The following is a 13,222-nucleotide window of genomic DNA, read 5'->3' on the forward strand; positions in this document are numbered from 1 at the left end:
TAAATAGTTACAGCTACATCCCAGCGAACCCAGTACTAAAACCGTGCCCTTTAATCAAATGGAAATTAAAATTGAAATTATTATTTTTTATTCCAAGCAGAGTTTATCAAAGTCTATTCAAGTTTATCTATGCTTATCAAAGACAACAAAAAGGTATCATTTCAGTGCTCGTTCTTCTACTCTTTCTTGAGGAATCCTTATTCTGCAGGAGGATGTACACACATCAAGATATGTGAAGTATGGAGATTCATCTGAAACCTTCATGTGTTTTTCTACCTCAAACATATTTTATCGCTAGCATGAAGATACAATAATCTTTGGAAAGAGAGCTCCTCTGCAAACAGGACAGATATCTGATAAAAAACCCAGGATATTCACAAAATAAATCAGATATATTTAAATTTCTTAGATAAAATCTTTCATAAGCAGCTGTTAATATCACCTCACATGTGCTATGTAATATCCTTTTAAGTCCCTGAATTTGCACATCTGATTAGATTGCTTGAATCAGTTTTGTCAACTCTGGGTTTTAGTTTCTTCCGTTTGTAGGACAGAATGCCAACTTGACCTCTGAACAATGTTTTAACCTGATTAACATGGACTTTGCAAAAACCTGAGAAACTTCCCAGACAAGCTATTGTTTGGAGCTAAGTATAAAATGGGTAAGAGACTTTTTTTTTCTTGTACAATTTCCAAGGAATACTTTTAAATGTCTAAGGAATTATGACTGCCATCTTTGACGAATTCACCTCTCACCTTTTGTACAACTATTAGAGGACAGTTAGTTCTTAGAGAGGAAAGGAAAATTACCAGAAATAAACACAAAGAAATAGGTATTCATATATCTAATATGACTTATCCACTTTCACTGCTGGTAACAGATATAACAGGGCTTTAATTCAAAGCGCAAAATAAAAAGGGCAGGCTTGGAATCATAAAGCTAACTCAAAAGAAGTTGATAGCTACACATTCAAGATGCACGTGACTATGGCCACTGCAATAAGTGGGAGTAGGTTCCTCTATTATTCCTGTAGGATGTGAGCACAGAGACTCTGGGACGCAATTAGTATCTGCTGTGTTTGTACAAAAACATTAACAGCAACTAAGAGACCAAGCCTTTTCTATTCTGGTCAGAAGGCAGCAGCTGCTTGATCTTTAACTCAGGTTTCACATTTAGGTTCTGACCTTCAGCCAGTCAGCCATAACAATGACTGATGGGTCTGTGATAGTGCTGAGTAATTCTTTTGTAGCTCTCTTCTTTTCTTCTCTGTAATTCTTCTTTTGAACCTGTAAATATTAATAAAAATATTTACAATGCCACAGACAAAAGCAATTAATCAGAGCTCAAAAAGACATCTACAAATACGAGTTGAGGTAAAACCTGCTAAATTCAATTTGCAAGAAAGATAGATATAAGTAGCTTTAAAACACAGTATTTGATCCCAAATTGTAAACAACTATCCCATGCTATATTTCAAAAGCTGCTACCAACGCAACTGAATTCAGATTCTTCTGCAATTTGCTTTTAAGACTGAGGACTGTGAAACTCCTATTAGAATCATGGTGAGGGATGAGATAGACCAAAATAAACAAACAACAACCCCCCATTTCCTTTCCCGGTGTAAAGCACAAAACCAAATTTAGGGCCAGATTCTGATTTTTACAGGTACCTTATCTGATCAGTAATTTTTCTCCACCTCTTACTTTCCCTCCCCAGTAGAAATTCAAGGCAACATATATTCCTCTTTTAGTGATAAATAATTTAATGTTTCCCTGATATGGTATTTGCCAAACTGAGGAGTATGGTCTTGTCACAACATAGGGGTAATAAGTCAGTAAAGAAAAAATTAAGTACTGCATGCAAACTCTAACTTTGATATTACAGTTTGTCATTTCATTGCACGTAAATGTCCGGAGGCCCCTGGCAACCTGCATTATTTTATAAGCTTCTGAGTTACCCTATGATTTTACGCATTCTCAAGGACTACACTATAAAAGCCCCTTCTCAAGTAACAGTTCAATGAGATTTGAAAACTGAAGAGAACCAGCAACACTAATTCTCACAATACTCGGATATTCCACAGGGGTCTTCTCACTACTTGGCATTTCTCTTCTCAATAGAAGAATATGGTAAAACTTTGTGCACACGTTTATGGAGATGAATTCACCTTGAGAGATTCTTTTTTGGTAAGCTTGCTTGAAGATAAAGAGATGTCCTTCTCGGAGCCATTGAAAAGCTTGGATTCAGACTGAAATTCACAAAAAGCAGCATAAATAAAATAAATACATGATACGAGGCCACATCACTGTTTCAGGCACTTCTGAAAGTGTTTTAAGTGTATAATTATGTTTGTAAGTTTCCCATTCCCATTCACTCTTTTGCTGTTTCTCCCACCCAATAAAACAACAAAGCCTGTAGCATGAGCTGTTCAACACCTATTTGAGTCATTTTTCATAAAGGTTTTGTTGGAAAGAAGCCTGAAATTACTCCAGAAGCTGAACTATATACAGTAAATATTTAGCCCACATACCCTGTTACTTGATATGTTACGGTCTTGACTTGGTAGCTATTATTTCAGCAGAGACAAGGTTTTAGGCGAATCCTTGTATTTAAACACAGGAATCGTTTCCATGTCTGACATGTGAATCCCAACATCTTCCTAACTTGCAAATTACTCAAAATCGATTGCTACAGAGGCACTTACCCTGTGACCCATGAAGGAAAATACAGCCTCTTCAACCTAGAATTCAATTCTCTGTAAGTTACCAGAGCACAACTGACCACTACGACACTTGTTTCTGCTCCTTCCTCCCTAATTCCACGCTCTGGTTACTCTACAAGTCATCTTAAAGAATATCGCTGTGGTGATAGGCAGGGGAAGAAGACTCAAGTTTATTTATGAAACCCAAGTCTTTATTCATGGCAGGACAACATGCTGCATCAGCGCCACGTGATTTCTGCCCCACAGCCTCTCCCCACCTCTGATAAGGTTCAAAGTTTATTGCTTAGGATCTGTTGACGACTAGTTGAAAGGGAACTACAGCCACCAAAGATTCACCCTGGGATGCAGAGCTATTTTTTTTAAAAACAAGAGGAGTCTATCACAGAGTTATCACATGCCATTCCTCTTCCAACTCAGAGAACACTGTACAGGTATCCACTATACGTAAACTTCAGATGAATTACAGAGTTAAATTTCTTTGTGCACTGAAATGTAAATCTGATGGGCCCAAAGTCCCTGCCTAGTCAAAAAGATAAATCAACATAACCTCCTAAACTGTGTAAATTCAAGGGCAGGTTTCTGAGAACTGCTTCTAAAGCTGTTCAACATTTCTGACTAGTCATTTCAAGTCTCAGACTACAATGCAAAGCTTATTCACTGAATTCCTATAAAATGACAGTCAAAAAAATATTGCAAATTCTGAGAATGCTTAGTTCAATAATAAGAACAGTGCACTTGTGTACTTTTTTTTTTTTAACGTGCATTGCTTAAACCAAAGAAATGAAAATTAACGATTGGCAAATGAAATAAAACAATCCAACTTTAATGTCACACTTTACAGGAGTATATTTAGATAAAAACATTAACAATAGTGTCAAAAAGATATGTGCAATAAATAGGAAAAAGTAATTTTAACTCAGAATTATTTGGGGTAAATGACTTTGTAAGTAACCATTTACCGAAATCATAAGTAAGTAAATGTTCCCTAACTTCGACATTCATCTTGGAAACTGAAAGCCATCTCTTCATTTTGTATTAAAAATCTGTTTTTAACACTCAAAATTTAAGATGAGCATGCACCTTGAAATTTAATTCCTCTGTCTAGATGTTAGAGGATATACCCTACTTTAAATGTAATAAGGGAGGAGGGAAAAATGCTTATCATTGTCAAATAAGAGGTAATGAACTCGTTATGCAAAGTATAATGGAGCAACTTAAGTAAAACATTCATAAATACTCTAGTTGCTCACTAACAGAAAACTAATGCAATCTAAAGTCCATGCATATAAAAGCCCCAAACCAAACTAAGTATCACAGGTCACAGAGACTCATTTCCTCAGTATCAGTTATAAAGCTAGCTAGCATGACACTGAGCAAAGGTCCATATTTACCTGTCTAATAGATTATGAGACAGATTGGTGATGCAGGTATTTTTAAGCTAACGACCTTCTCAGTGTTACATCCATACAGAGGGAATGGGATCAAAATTTACAAGAAAACAACCTTATTTAGAAAGAAGGGTTGCTACTTCTCCTCCACAGCTGGGACAGTCAGTTACCATCTTCTGCTAGCCTGAAGTTTATTTGTGGGGTATAATGGAACCACTAGTCTTAGCAAGCCCCATTACAAAAATAAGGATAAAGAATAATATTTATTAGGAGAGGTAGGAATATCTCTGTCTCCTCTTCAATAGTAGAAAAACACAAATAAAAGTAACAGCAAAAAGCACACAAAGACTTAAGACCCTGGAAAGACAAGAACCAAGAAAAATAAGTATAAGGAAAAAAAAAAGATGAATGAAGTTTAAAATATATCTAGGTTAAAAGAAACAGTATTAACTTGATTTCCAAGCCAAAAGTGATTTAGAGGTTTCTGGACCAATGAAAATATTTTGATCTGAAAGAAGCTGGATGGTAAAGTATGCTTCCTTCATCTCCCTGACTATGATGCTGTAAAACTGAAAGACACACAATTTTGTGATTTCAAGTCAGATGGAAGACACCAACTACATGAGATGCTCAGCTAGAATTCATTGCAGAATTGCAACAACCATAGAGGCTAACCTGCGCTCCCAGAGTGCAATTCTGATGACATCATTTTAGAAGGGGACTGTTACTATAATGTTTAAATCAGATTGATTTTCTTCAGTTTCTGTGTTAACATTTGTCTTGAAGAGTCAGACACATGAAATACTGCAGAAAAATTTGTGTTGAGGCCTCAAGTGCACTCCTCCCCACTCCTCAGGCTGTGCTGCCTGTACCTACGGCCAGCTCTGATGCACCACACTGCATGATCAGACCTTAGATCGAGTTGCTGTGAAGAGAGCTGTGTCAGGAAGCAGCCATCTCCCCCACCTCACCTGGGAGGTGGATGCATTGAAGCTCAGCTCCCAGCCCTTGGTGCCAGCCTGAGCCAGGCTACAGCTGTGCCTGGCCGAGCACCTTGCTGACCCACAGATTTCAGCTCCTGGCTTGGCCTCGGGCCTGCCCCTCACTGTGGATTTATGCCATAAGCTGAGCCTAGCTCGCACCGCCAGCCCTGCTCTGCTCGAGGTGCCCGGCTGCACTCTTGGCACTGCTCCTGCCTGTCGTGCTGCCGCTCCTGGCCAGCCCTCCCTGCAGAGCTGCTCACTCCTGCTGCTCCCTGGCAATCTGTTTGCAGGGTCTACTATCACCTTTTTCCTCCCTGAAAGCCAAAAAAGCCAGTGGATGTACTAGCAGAAAATACCAAAACATGCAATTGGATGATTTAAAGCCTTTAAACTCTATCCCATAGCAATGCTTAAATAAGAAAAACAATTTAACTTAGCTACTCAATTCAGCAATCAAATTATACAGAACTTTCTCCTCCACAAAACTCCATCTTTCTCCTCTTTAAAGTCTTGAGGTGAAAAAGACATCAGTTTTAAAAATTAAAAATATTTTTCCGGGGTTTCACATTCTAAATACCTAAAAATAACTAGACAAAAATTTAGTATTTTGACATACCAGGCACTTTAAGGGTTAAAGGCAATACATAAGAAATGTTGCATCAGACCATCCTATACAATGTCTTAGCATTTAAAGCTTCTGTAAGTGTAATGTATAAATTTAAAAGGATTTGGGAAAGGAACAGATAGTTACGGTAGATTTTTTGCTACATTACTACAATGACTTTTTACGTTATATGCATGCTATATGAAGACCATCAAAAAGAATACTTTATTCTGAATGAGAATGCTATTGCAAACTATTCATGTAGGTAAATGGTATCAGAACAAAACAGTCCGGAGAGAAAAAAAATGAGATCACTATGTAACAAGAGTCTTTTTTGGTTGCTCAAGTAGTTCACATTTTCTTCTTTTTTAAAGTTCAGCCATCGCAAAATGATATATTTTTGGTTACTGCCATGTGCCTCCCAACTCCATTTTGTACATTCTCAGTTTTTACTGCACCTCAGCACATCTTTCTCATCTTGGGACTACAATATGATGATTATGAATTTGCATGGCTCCTGCTTTTTCCATTTCTATTAATAAAGACAATCAAAAAGCATAAACATGCACTAGCAATTATATCTGCTCTAATGTACTGTTGATGTCTCAGCCGTACATTACATTTAGTGAGGCAACATCCACACCACGATCAAAGCGAGAGGACTCCACATTTCATTTTCACTAATTTGAACTGTATACTTTCATGTGATGTCATCTTGAGAACTACATTAAAGTTCATTTTGGTCTTTATCTACAGCCAAATCTGAAGAGTAATCTCCAAGATTACTTACAATGAAAGTCAAATACATTTGCATTTATTAAAATAGACACTCAACTCCTTTGTATGCTGACATTTTAAACCCTAACTGAGGCTGCTTTCCTTACCTTGCTTTTTGACATAGAATGTGCTGTATCCTCTTTATTTTGTGACACATCATCCTTCCCTTTGTCAAAACCTTAAAGAAAAGACAGCATTGTTGCAAATGATTTGAATGCATTACATTTTACAAGAGCTAGCCTTTGAAATAAATTTGCAATTGTATTTAGCATACAAAGCACAAGCAAATCAGATTTTCAAACATATACATACTAGATCATCACATCGATTGAAAACGTATTAGTTATTGCAGTATAGTCTAATTTAAAACCCTCCAAGAGGTGAGAACAGTCCACTGCATTTGGATGGTGTTGCACCCAACCCAATGACCTGACCAGCTGAAAATACAATCAGCAATATCTGTCCTTTCAGCTCCCCCTCTCCCCTGCCCACACACACAACACCAAATAAAGTCAGTTTGGGTTTGTTCATTTCTTTAGCTACAAATAATCATTAAAATCCACACACGTGAAAGCAAACCTACAACATGGATTAAGATTGCCAGTTGATTTCTTATAAATGCAGTTCTTACAAGTACATGAAACAGATTGCTTGCATTAACCCTGAATTTATACTTTTGCCTTGACATACCTTGTATTTGAAGTCAAAATGCCACACTAACGTGAGTGACTCACAATGCAACCCCAGCACTTTCTCAGCACCCACAGAGCAAAGTGAGTCACTGATGGTGGCCGGGACGTGTGTGGCAGCAGGACGGGGGCCACGACCTGCAGAAATGCTGCTGTGCAGCTGCCACGTCCCACACAACAGCACACGGGGTTCTCCTTCTACTCTCAGAAAAATAATCTGGCGCGGTTACCAGACAAAACACCTCAGTGACCCATTTTCTTTGATAACGTTGGTTCTAGCATATGCTCTTACAGACTGGAACAAAACAAATTCCTCGATGCATTTATTTGACTCAAAATGCCAACAGTTGCATGGCCCCCAGCCGCGCTGCATAGCTGAAGTTGAGGGACAGCCCAGCCAGCTGAAGAGCCCAGAGGCCGGGCCCACCAGAGGGCACCACACCCGCAGAAACTGCGGGCAGGAGGAGGCCAGAGGCCCCATCCCAGCTCCCCCTGCCCACCCAGGCCACAACCTGGTCAGAGAAACTGGCCCTAACTCCTCTGACATGACAGGATTTCCAGAGAAACAGTTCACTTCATGTGCTTCAGGAGAGTGCATGCATGTGTTCGTAGGCTTTATGCGGCTCACGAGAACTTAAGGGCTCTGTAACACTGTTGAGCAGTTTGTTTAATGAGGGATTTTTAATTATTACTATTTTTTTTTAAATTAGTATCTTCACCGTTCCACCGTTTACACTTCCAAGAAACGCTAAGACAGCACCAATTCACCTGTCACAAATACAAATATTGGGAAGTTTCAGCGAGTTATTGAGAAATTAGGTTGCTCTTCAGGTTACGTGAGAAATACAAGATTCCTCTTAGTTTTCATTCAGTAACCATTTTTTCTTGTTGTTTTCTTCTTTAATTTATTACCTTTTGCAGAGATCCTGATGAAGAACAGACTTAAAAACATATATATATACTGCAATACAATCACATTTTATGTCTGTCTACACAAAACTTTACATGTCTTTACAGAAGCCCTTATGTACCCAGTTCATTAAACCCTTCCTTTTGAAATGCTTTTAATGCATCTGTGAGGGCTTTGTTCAGCTAATAAAAACGCATAACGCAGAAGGCTATTTGGCCGCACGGAAGAAGTACCTAGACAGGCAGAAGATCTGTAATACTGGGGTATTTGGCAAAAAATAATACAAAAATAATAGACATGTCAAGATCCATAGTCCAGAAGCCACGTTTCATTCATAAGACAAATACTAAAGCACATTTTCTACAGGACCAGCAATTAGGTGCAGGAACAAAACAAAGGTCACCTCAAGCCTTAAAGGACAGGTCTAAATTCAGTAAGAAGTTACTAGATTTGATGCCAGTCTCAGGCAGTCAAACATGCACTAGAATCACAGTAATGTCTTATCCTCACCCCACACCCAAAGGAAATCCCCAGTTAGGAACCAAGTTCCACTGAAAATGTAACGTAGCGACTTCCTAATGACCTTCCAGGTTTCATTTATCTATTTAAACACAGACACAAAATACCTAGCGATGGGAATTGCCAAGGAAGTGCTATGTCAGGGTTGTGCTAACAGAAGAGAAGCTGTAATTCACAGCTTTCTTTATAAGCACAACAGCTTTAAGGACTTTATACATCCTTATCCAACATACACACGTTTTTATTTTCATAAACAAGATTTTCATCAGTATCACCAAACAGAAATAAAACAGAACAAGCTGCTCTGTACCCAGTGTCGGAGGCGAAAACCAAAGCTGTCTTCCTGAACTTCACCTTCTCGCTCCCAGTGCCTCAAGGTCAAGAGGTACACACACTTGCTGCTTTACAAATGTGCCACCACACTTACTGATCCCTCCCTTAGCCACACAAACAGCAAAATGATGTCTGAGGGACTTGCTGGTAAATCCGACTACTGAAGTCACAGTGCTGCAGACTCCGGCTCTATGTTGTCTCAGTTAATAACAAAAACCCAATCAGCCAACTCCATGTCCTGATCTATCCTTCTTGTAGCTCCCCTCCCAGTGGAAGGAATAAGCTAACCCAGAATAAAGACACAAGGCTTTTCTCCCTATGTGACAAAATACATGTTAAAAAAAATCATTATTCAGGTGCTACTCCAGTTACAGCCTTCCTTAGTGTAACACACACTTTAGCCAGTGCATCTCCATAAAGACAGAGGCATGTCCATACAGCAAATGGCTTTCTTTCTTCTGAGAATAATTTGAGATGATACTTGCAGGGATATTTGTACTGGAATATCGCAAAAGGCTATATACGGGCCCAAACTGAGGACAACACACCCTGCTGGAGAAATACTTGGTCAAGGAAACAACATCAAAACAATTATATTCATAGGATCAATAATAAGAAATGCTGTTTTTTCCCTTCCTGCTACCAGTTATGAACTAGAAGTTTCTCTATGGATATCTGGCAAAGATAACAGCATAGCCAAGAACACTGTGCCTCAAAATGATGCTTTGTGTTATTGCTCTTCTTGTAGTTTTGTTAGCCCCAGAGGTACTAAAAGTTATACTTCTTGATATTAATAAACAAAAAGTCATTGAAGTCACTGCCTGGAGCACAGACTGCTAGGGCAGGAGGTAGTCTCTAATAAAAATAACTTGCTTCAAGTTTTTCAGTGTTTATCATCAGTGGTTTGGGGCTTAATGTTTTAGTATTCTTGCTACTTCTAATCCTATAATTCAATCAGTAACTCTTTAATAGGATAACCTCAGCCCACCTTTCACAATGCAGAACTTCAGGTGATGAAGTCCTTTTCTGTCACTCCTCACTATTAAAACTCTTGGATTTCTCTATATTCTCTATTATTTAAGGCACTTGCAGATTTATTCATTTTTAAACACAAGTTTCACTACTGTAGCCTCTAAAGCAATTCTGGATAACAGAGTTTGTGTTCAGAGCAACACTATGTCTTAACAGAAACAAAACCCAATGAAGTCAGCTACAGTTCACGATATGATCTTGGAGTCCAATGAAAACTTTCCATGACTATGTTCGTACTGGGTCCTTCTAAAACTTGTAGGCTTAAATTTAGATGAAAACTCACAATGAACTTTCAGAAAGATGTAAGAGTCGGACAACTGTGTGCAACTTGAACAACCCGAACTTCACACGTGCAAGATGTTTTTGAAACAAAAACCAAACAACACTTGGCAGGGGGGCTGGACTAGATGATCTTTAAGGTCCCTTCCAACCCAAACCATTCGATGATTCTATGACCTGAAAGAGTCATAGAATTGACACACTGTCAACACCAAAAGAAAACAAGTCCCCCAAAACATCATCTTTGACAAAAAATTATGAGTAGAAACATTGTGAGATTAGTGTTCAAGAATCTTTAGGATAAAGTCTATGGTAGGGTACATTTTAAAACAAAAGTGTTTGGTTAAGAAACTTCCATTTTGAAGGTATCATTCTTTGAATTTGTACCTGCAATCTGTCCCTTAATCAATCTCGAGGAAAGGGAAAAAACAAGCAAAATAACCATGCAACATCATCTACATCTCAAATATTGCTTTTGTACCTCTCAACAAATATCACCTGCAGCTAGAATACCTTAGTGAGAAAAAAAAAAAGGAAAAAAGTTACTTCTTAATGCTAAGTCTATTTTATCTAAAAGGTAAGAAAGAATTGCTACCCGCTGGAGGTGGTTCTTTTTTTTTTGCTGCTGGTGGTGGTGGCAGCTTTTTTTTTTCCAATAGACAGAAGAACCAGTAAAAAAATTAAAAGCAACAGAATGCTTGAAAAAACAGCAAGCTAAGCAACAATACTACTAACTTGCAAATTAAAAACAAGCAACAGACTAATGTGAATGTGCAGTTCTGAAAAAAACAACTTATTGAGCTGAAAAATGATATGCTTCTGGAAGAACAAAGTAAGCTAAACTTTCTGGGAGGTATCAGTACTAGTGCTATTTAGTAAACACTGCAAAAAAAGGAAAAGGAAGATCTTTTAGGATTCAAACACAGGAGACAAGTGTTTTTAACCTAGTGATTTTCAGAAGCTTATTTTGACAACCAGTTTTAAGAATATAATCCCATATTAACTTATTCAGAGTCCTCCGTGGATTTTGAAACTGAAGTAATCAGAAGAGCAGGCAAAGCCCTTTAACCTATCTTCTGAGAGTCGTATTTTCTTTTGCAAACACCACAGAAAATGAAATACTCATAACCAAAGAATTCCCTCAGTGTTACTACACAAGTATCTTTTAGACAGGCAATAACTACTCCTTGCTTAAACCAAACCGAAAGAGTATACCTTCTAGTATATTAATAGTTTAAATTACTCATATATATGGAAGATTCCAAGAGAGAACACATCTCTTAGTTATGCGTTAACACTTGATTTTATTAACTGAAAGCTCATTTGCATTCGTTCTGTATTTTAAGAAGTCATTCATTGTCCACTTACAGACACTGATCAGCTTTAATGTACAATGTACACAGGAAGGAAATAAATAGGAAACTAATCTGTTTTTATTTCAGTAATTTCCAGATTACATGCATTTATTTTAAAGGGAGGGAGGATCTGTCTAGCTGCCAACTCCATGCTTTCAAGGTTTGAGATCTTATCTCCTGAGCAGCTTTAATATGACACGGTGTTAGATTCTCAGTAGAAGGCTGATCATTTCCTGACGCACACGGAAAGGAAATGTTATATTGTAAAACAGGAGGTTTAAGAGAATGTGGTGTTCCAAGGGACTATCCCCACCTGCCAGTGGCTGAGCATGCCGCTCTAGTGATTCTGCAAGCCAGCACGAGCCAGCAGTGCAGACAGCTCCTGAATTGCCAGCCTGCAACCTCCCGTACACTCTGCACCTCAACTCTTTTCCATGACTTTGGAGACAGAACTTAGGAAGTCAGTGAGCTGCTCTGTAGAAGGCACACGATAGAAAGCAAAAGCTATTCTTTTTTCCCAGCATTCTGGACCCATGGGACTGTAACAAACCGTGCACATGCGCAAGTCATCACACATGTAGAATAATTCTGCTAGGAGCGCACAATTTTTACAATGTGGCTTTTCAGGAAGAGGTGACCTTGTATACATTTTCAAGGATTGAAGTTTACTGAAGTAAACTACTGAAATTCAAGTATCAGCAATACTTATTACAGACAACAAACCTCTAGAAATTCTCTTCAATATTCTAGTACTGACTTTCAGGAGACAAAAATCTGAGCAAAAAGAGAATCAAGCCATTTCTGATGTTAAATTTCTTTAAAGTCTTGCAGTACGGAGTTTAGCAAGGTTATTGTTCTAGCCTTAATTCACTCTGTCTTGTCATTATATGTCAAACCACTAATTACAGGCATGAAGACTCTTCAGTAGCATAATACCCTTATGCTCTGTCCTGTTATTTCAAGGGAAGTACAGGGAAGGAAGAGATTTATAAACCACAATACAGAACTTCAGTCATAAAAGCCCCAAAAATCAAAACAAAATACTCCAGTCAGTACGAAGTAAACAGTATCCCTTCAAACAGATACTTGCTGTAGGGTAAGCTAACCTATTTGTTTGCCTATCTACAACAGCTCTTGCTACTAACAGCTATTATCTAGATGCATACAAGCAATATTCTTTCTGATTTCTGTTAACAGTGTCTACCAACATCTCAGTAGATTACTTTCATTCAAGTTGAAAAATTTGAGGTGGAAATTGTATTCGCTTCTGTACATTTTAAGAAATGCAAGACCAAAACACACCTGGTGAAGCAGGAGAGAGTTCATAATATCCTCCAAATGAAGCATTCCGGACAAGTTTTCGGCCATCAGCTCTTGGAGAAAACACAGATGAAATCCCAGCACATGAGGAAAACCTACGTCGCAGTGGACCCTCTTCCTTCATGAGTTAAGATGTTTGTGTAAGGATTATGTTCTCTGTGAAAGCTGGTTAGCATTAGCTGGTTGGAACAAGAGTGTTGCAGTAACAGCCTTCTACCTCATATTCTGATGAGTAAGATACAAAAGGAAAGAAACAAACGAAGGGCACACGTGAAAAATGCAGCGAAGAGACAGAGGCTGCCAAATCAGC

General features: G+C 38.3%; 1 protein-coding gene across 8 annotated transcripts in view; it reads right to left on the minus strand.

Annotated features, from left to right (window-relative positions):
- Nucleotides 1-13,222, minus strand: part of OSBPL8 (oxysterol binding protein like 8) — a 90,989-nt gene that overhangs the window by 23,100 nt on the left and 54,667 nt on the right. For 7 of the 8 annotated variants that reach the window (XM_050709462.1, XM_050709450.1, XM_035543890.2 and 4 more), the window contains 3 exons: nucleotides 6,583-6,653; nucleotides 2,169-2,249; nucleotides 1,186-1,287 (listed from right to left, as the gene is read on the minus strand). In XM_050709462.1, coding sequence (XP_050565419.1) covers nucleotides 1,186-1,287; nucleotides 2,169-2,249; nucleotides 6,583-6,653 — 254 coding nt within the window. Of the gene's footprint in view, nucleotides 1-1,185; nucleotides 1,288-2,168; nucleotides 2,250-6,582; nucleotides 6,654-12,894; nucleotides 13,138-13,222 lie in introns of all 8 variants that reach the window. The other variant, XM_035543895.2, reaches the window with a different exon arrangement.

The sequence above is a fragment of the Cygnus atratus genome, chromosome 1, assembly GCF_013377495.2.
Source record: "Cygnus atratus isolate AKBS03 ecotype Queensland, Australia chromosome 1, CAtr_DNAZoo_HiC_assembly, whole genome shotgun sequence".
NCBI classification, from domain to species: domain Eukaryota; kingdom Metazoa; phylum Chordata; class Aves; order Anseriformes; family Anatidae; genus Cygnus; species Cygnus atratus.